The sequence below is a fragment of the Macrobrachium rosenbergii genome, chromosome 27 (assembly GCF_040412425.1).
Source record: "Macrobrachium rosenbergii isolate ZJJX-2024 chromosome 27, ASM4041242v1, whole genome shotgun sequence".
Lineage (NCBI taxonomy): Eukaryota > Metazoa > Arthropoda > Malacostraca > Decapoda > Palaemonidae > Macrobrachium > Macrobrachium rosenbergii.
The window spans coordinates 32522009-32529508 of NC_089767.1; the positions used below are offsets into that span (position 1 = coordinate 32522009).

A 7500-nucleotide genomic window follows, 5' to 3' on the forward strand; every position below is an offset into this window, starting at 1 on the left:
CACCAGGGACCCGTAGAAGGACTCGCAGATCTGGGGGCTCAGAGGCCCCGGGGCCGTCACGGCTAGCGTGGTCACGCGGGAAAGCGCCCTGCGGAGGAGGATGAAGAAGAAGAATTAGAGGGAGATTGAATAAGGGAAATTGAAAGGGGTATGGGGGAAAGGTCGTGGGAGGAGGAGGAGGAGGAGGAGGAGGAGGAGGAAGTCACGGGTAAGGTGATCACGCGGGAGAGCGCCCTGCGGAGGAGGATGAGGAAGAAGGAGGATTAGAGGAAGACCGAAAAAGGGGATTAGGAGGAGGTCACAGAGAGGAGAAGAAGAAGAGGGAGGAGGAGGAGGATGAGGAGGAGGCGGAGGAGGAGGAGGAGGAGAAGGAGACTGAGATAGGGGATTAGGAGGAGAAGGTCACAGGGAGGAGAAGGAGAAGAAGAAGAAGAAGAGATTGAAATAGGGGAATAGATTAGTCGTCGACCGGGTGAAGGGGAAAAGAGGAGGAGGAGGAGCAGGAGGAGGAGGAAGGAGGAAGAGGAGGAGATTCCTCAGATGTGCTTGGGGACCTCTATAGGATTTTTGGGTCTTTTGGTCTTCTTTAGGACTTCTACAGGATTTTGGTCTTTTGGGTCTTTTGGGGTAGGGAGGAAGGGGGACCAGTTAGTTTTGTTCTTTGAGTGAGAACGAATGAATCCTCTCTCTCTCTCTCTCTCTCTCTCTCTCTCTCTCTCTCTCTCTCTCTCTCTCTCTCTCTCCTCAAAATTTATATTATATATGTACATAAATATGCACAGTCTTTCACCGGAGAAAAATATAAGCGCCTCTCTCTCTCTCTCTCTCTCTCTCTCTCTCTCTCTCTCTCTCTCTCTCTCTCTCTCTCTCTCTCTCTCTCTCTCTCACTATCTATCAGCATTTCCCTCTAATTCTCCCACTTAATACAATTTCCAATTCATCTAATAACTTTGCTGTTTTATTTTGTGCCCTGAAGTCAGAGATGGCTGATCCCACGTAGCTTTTGGGATAATAGGAAAGTGATACCTATAACTATTACTATTTTAGAGAATAATAGAGAATAATTCTTATTACTCTTACAAATAAAAATAATGAAAATATAATCTATAGTAATTTAATATTCCAAACAGGTAAATAAAATAAATATTGACAAAAATATTTACACAAAATCAATGCACCTTTTTCCCAATCGATAAAATCAGGTTATAAACATGGCCTTTCTGTATAAGGCCGAATTATAATCATATCTATATATATCGCCGTAAAAAGAACGCATACTGCATAACAAAACCCTACCACACAATTTATGAATAAGAAAAATGGCGGGGGTACACCGCAAAAGGTCAAAATAAAAAAAAGGGCGCGAGAGACAATACGCCGAAGGTGTGACGACACCCCATTACAAGCAGAATAAGACGTGCATGATTATGAGTGAGATAAGATTACGAATAAAGGGCCGCTGAGAGAATATAATCGTTTTGTCTCTCTCTCTCTCTTTCTCTCTTTAAAAGGTAAGTAGGAAGGGAGGGAGGAGGGTAGGAAAGGTGAAGGGGGGAGAGGGGAGGGGTAGAAGGAACGTCCGAACAATGGGTCATTAAATTATCGAAGTCATCAAGAGATTTGCCGACTACAGATAGTCGACGCTTTCGAGGGAGGATCTGCGCACTTTGAAGAATGCGCAGCTCAGGGTTTGCGCAGGCCTTCTATGAGCAGGTCTGGATTTGCGCAGGTCTGCTTTGCGCGGGCCTGCTTTGCGCAGGTACTGTTTGCTTGTCATGGTCGAATGCCAAATACTATTGACAAATTGATTACGTTTCACAAGCAGCCTATTGCACTGCTATAAATGAAAATCTCTTATTTCAGAGAGAGAGAGAGAGAGAGAGAGAGAGAGAGAGAGAGAGAGAGAGAGAGAGAGAGAGAGAGCAGAGCATCACTTGTTCTATTCACATACACATATACACAGACTCCTCCCTCTATTTACAAAATCCTAAGACCAGCACAAAATAATGAGGAACAGCACAGAATTCCTATCTCCCGCCCAGAGTCCTAAAAATCCTTCGCTAATTAAAAGGATCATCCTGCGTCTTCCGAGGGCAAGTAAGGACCAAAAAAATGCGATGAAAAGGAGAGAGAGAGAGAGAGAGAGAGAGAGAGAGAGAGAGAGAGAGAGAGAGAGAGAGAGAATTTTAGGCCTCTGAGAGTGACCAAATCCTGTGGTTCCGTCTGGGACGATTTACCCAAGACACGTACAGACTTCGTCTCACAATGGCTTCCTTTGACCGCGTCTGCGCTTGCGCAAATAAACCGAAATTCACAATCGCCTTTGCTAATTGTCACACCTGGGCCAAATGTGACCTTTCACGGGTAATTAAGACAGTTAAGACCATATCACCATTACAAAACGTACCTTCTTGCACTTTCCTTTGGTGCCATACGAGATCACGAAAGTACTAAGTCTAGATTTTACAGAGCAGTCATTCCTGTAGGACAGCCGAGCGAAGTCCTTTGAGAAAAAGGGTCCTTTAGGATACGTGTCAGGAAAAGAGGAGGAGAAGGAGACCTTTTTTTTGCGCTATCTGAGTGATCTTGTTAATTATCCAGCTATCGGGAGGGCGAGCCTAATGTGGTCACGAGCTATTCTAAACAAAAGGGTGAACCAATGACGGTGCCCTTAATTTTATTAGTGGGACCTTTCTTGTTTTTTTTACGAGTAACCTGAAAGTTCTGCCCACCAGGAGAGAGAGAGAGAGAGAGAGAGAGAGAGAGAGAGAGAGAGAGAGAGAGAGAGAGAGAGAGAGAGAGAGAATTTCATAAACATTTTAACAAAAGTTTGTGAGTGTGTGTTGAACCTTGTGTTTTATTATTTTACCAGAGAGAGAGACAGAGAGAGACAGAGAGAGAGGGGGAGAGGGAGAGGGGGAGAGGGGAGAGGGAGAGAGAGAGAGAGAGATCTAGACGTTTTTTCTAGAAAAGGACAACTTTTAGACTTTCTTAGTGAGAAAACAGAGTTATCTTCTTTAGGAATAATGATCAATCTTTAGAATTTCCTGGAAAAACATAAAGTGATCTTTCATGACAGAGAGATCTAGACTTCTTAGTTTCTAGCAAAAGACAACCTCTGGACTTTCTTAGTGAGAAAACTGAGAAATCTTCTTTGGGATAAATTACCAACCTTCAGACTTTCCTACAAAAATCACAGTAATCTTCGATGGGGAAAAATCATCCCCTATTTTTGCGTTTTTACCACAAATGAAAACTGAACTGTTTCTATCAATAACACCTGTTTACCTGTCACTGGCTTCCCCTGCCATAAATCAATCAAGTTTTACGTTTGATCTGTCAAGTTCAATCTTTAAATCAGCTGACACTATACATTTCAAATGTCAACAGCGATGAAAGTCTTTTTCTAACAACTGCTACGTCCGTCCTATAATATTTGCTTGGAAATCAAACACGGAAAGTCAAAGAAGTTAACAGCAATCAACAGGTAAGATCCACCTGTCGGGAATTGATGATCAGAGTGACTAATTGCATTTCTCTCTAAGGTAACTGAAGGCGTGTTCACAGGTTAAATGAAGATAGTTTGAGGGACTCTGCAGTCCTATGCTGAGTTGGTAATAATTTCCTTCTTTGCTTTCTTTTTTTTTATTTTACTTTCACTGTACTTATGTATACTTTCATCTGCTTTCTTTTTTTCAAATGAGTGAAAGTTTCCTCGTCAAGTTAATTGTTATTTGATTTGCTAGTTGAAGTGTGGGAGAAATTAGCAAAAACAAATAATAATAATAATAATAATAATAATAATAATAATAATAATTAGGGTGTAACATACTTCACAAAACAAATAATTAATAAATAAATAAAAATAAAGAAATAAACATAATAGGTGATACAACACAAACGCATTAAGCAGGTATGCAAAAGTACTTTACAGATGCCTGGCAGACATATACTCTCTCTCTCTCTCTCTCTCTCTCTCTCTCTCTCTCTCTCTCTCTCTCTCTCTCTCTCTCTCTCTCTAATCATCAGAAGAATGATCTAATTACGGTGCTTTCCTTAAACGGAGACGAGAGAAAGCATAATTTCTTTTTAGCTCATATAACTGACCTGACACAAAAACTGCATTTAGAAGAAGCCTCATTTAGTTATGTAGAACACAACTGTGTAAAACAAGGTTTAAAATTTGCTAAATACATAAAAAATAATTGAAGGAAAGAGTTACTGTTTTAATTTAGTTGAAACACTTGTAAAGAAGGTAAATTATTATTATTATTATTATTATTATTATTATTATTATTATTATTATTATTATTATTATTATTATTATTATGGTTAAAGCCTTTGACAAACATGCATAAATGTGATATTATTATTATTATTATTATTATTATTATTATTATTATTATTATTATTATTATTATTTATACAAATCTCACAATCACATGAGTCACTTAAATAATAATGGTGATTTTTTCATTATTATTATTAATATTATTATTATTATTACAATTATTATTATGGTTAAAGCATGAAGGTGATATTATTATTATTATTATTATTATTATTATTATTATTATTATTATTATTATTATTATCATTATCATTGTTATTATTATTATTATTTATACAAATCTCAAAATCACATGAGTCACCTAAATAATGATGGTGATTTTTTCACCATTATTATTATTATTATTATTATTATTATTATTATTATTATTATTATTATTATTATTATCAAACACTTCCCTAAACCACTATCAAATTCCTTTCAATTTCCACGAACGGGTCACCATCATAAATACCCCAGTTTCCTCACCGTCCAACTTAGAACAACGACGCATCTCAAAAATCCATCTTAAAACTTTCCCCTCTCCCGTCCCCTCCCCCCACCTTCGATAAACATCCATCTCCTCGCTATTTACACATCTTGGTCCGGAAGAAGAGAGAAGAAGAGAGAGGGAAAGAAAGAGAGAAAGAAGAGAAGAAGAAGTTTTGATATCAACAGTTGTCATAGGAGGCGGCAGCAACAGGTTTGACTACAGGCGGGTGTCATCAAACGCATATATATTCGGGAAGTCCGTCGAGATTTGGCGATGATTTCGGTAAAAGAAAGCGTTAACTTTCTTCCTTTTCCCCGTAGTGTAGGGTAGCGCCGTCGGTGTACCTCAAAGCGGTGCACTGTAGGCGTTCCTTACGGTTCTCCGCGGGGTTCCTTCGGCCACTAGCTGCGACCCATTTCATTCCTTTTAACTCTACAAACAAAATTCAACAAAAAATCACTGATTGTTTCAGATAATCCCCCATCATTTAAGGTCCTCAATAGGATTTTAAATCAATTACTTTCCGATTCGTAAGGATACCGCTCGTAGAAATATCCTATTCAACACACCCCAGGTCCAACGTAGGATCACCACAGCCAAGGAACGCTGAGTCTGATCACTTGATGGAGAGGTAACTGCTATATAACGCCAGAAGATTTAAGGAACACTGGATCTGGGCCATATTTGTGTAGGTGACCGCAGCCATGGCTAAGCAAATAAGAATAAAAGATATCATTAAGCAAAAGCCTAGTTTTTCCTTAACAAAACTAGACATAAGTGATATTAAGTTAATTTTGAGACACATCAAGTTATAGTTGAAGTTAATGTAGTTATAAAGCAAAAACCAAAGAAATATATATATATATATATATATATATATATATATATATATATTTTTTTTATGTATATATATATATATATATATATATATATATATATATATATATATATATATTGTATATATGTATATATATATATATATATATATATATATATATATATATATATATATATATATATATATATATATATACATATACATACAAACCTATTACCATTGCAAAATCTGAAATAATAAAACGTGACTCAGAGCAGTTACCGACGCCAAATGTCTATATCATATTTTGATAAAAAAAAAAGTTGTTGCTCAGTCTTGAATTACGTTGTTTTCCCAATGCGAGCAATAGTAGTACTTGCTGTAGTTGCAGCAGTCAATGTTGTTGTTGTAATTGTTGTTAACAATAATTCCCCTATATTACAGAAACAACAGCTAAACGAACTTATACACATCTATGCAATCCTGTCTTTAAATGACGAAGCGATCTGTATCCATTCCTGAGCTCTCAATTTCTATTCCATATACCTATCTCCCCCTCCCTTCCCTTCCCCTCTCCTCCCTCCTCCCTTCACCCCCTACCCTTTCCGGCAGCTGGCGGAACAGAGGAACAGTGGGGACGGTGGACAAACGGGACACGAAAACTCCTTTTCCGCCCGTTCCGGAATTTCAAGTCGGTCCTAATTCGTAGCACAGGGCAGGCGGTGTCGAATGACGGCTGAAACTGGCTCCCGGGATTTCTGATCGAACCAATAAGGTACACGGGACCAATTTATTATCATTATTATTATTATTATTATTATTATTATTATTATTATTATTATTATTATTATTATTATTATTATTTCATTCGCAATCGGCGTCGTCCTGTTGTACAACAACAAGGTTGTGGGTTGCTTTGCTACAGGTGAGATAGTGAGTTATGATGATAATAATAATAATAATAAAATAATAACAATAATAACTGCTATTATTATTATTATTATTATTATTATTATTATTATTATTATTATTATTATTATTATTATTATTTTCCACAAAGACAGCAATTAGGACTGGATTCACCAAGAGGTCTTGGGGAAATAATTAAACAGCTCGTTAGTATTTCGAGATGCATCAAGTGAGATTGATAGTATATCTATTATATATCTATCTATCTATATATATATATACATATATGTATATATATATTATATATATATATATATATATATATATATATATATATATATATATATATATATATATATATATATATATATATATATATATATATATAAACTCTTAGTCACAATAACCAAGCAACCTTTCACATAACCAGATAAACACAAAAATAAACAAACACTTCATACACCCATAGTTTAACACTTGAACACCCACCCACCCCCAAAAAAAAACTGGGCCACTTCCCAATTCACGAAAAATCTTTTCCAGTCAACTTTATTTCCTTCACTTCTGATTAAGTTTCTCCATTTGCATACGCCGCTGCCCTTCTCTCTACTAAATTACCCCGTTTGCCCAAACAGGGTTCCTTGAATCTATCTACTAAGGGCCAGATCAGGGGTGTAGGATTTCAGACCTTCTATAATGACTGATGGCTATCAGCTGGGTCTTTGGAAATGATCGTCAAACGTTTAAAGGTCTAGAAGTTAAAAGAACCAAGCGTTTATAGTTCAAAGGAATGAATTTTCACGTTTTTAAGGCATACGATCTAAAAAAAACCAAACGTTTATAATTTTACAACCCAGAACCAAACGTTTATAGTTAAAATCAATGGATTTCCACGTTTTAAGGCATACTATCTAAAAGAACCAAACGTTTATAATTTTATATCCCAGAACC

At 36.8% G+C, this 7500-nt stretch overlaps 1 protein-coding gene across 1 annotated transcript in view; it reads right to left on the bottom strand.

Annotated features, from left to right (window-relative positions):
• Window positions 1-7500, bottom strand: part of LOC136853575 (protein Wnt-4-like) — a 335504-nt gene that overhangs the window by 53284 nt on the left and 274720 nt on the right. Inside the window, exon 2 of the mRNA XM_067129313.1 lies at window positions 1-88. This exon is cut by the window's left edge and continues 181 nt beyond it. Within this exon, the coding sequence (XP_066985414.1) occupies window positions 1-88 (88 nt within the window). The remainder of the gene's footprint in view (window positions 89-7500) is intronic.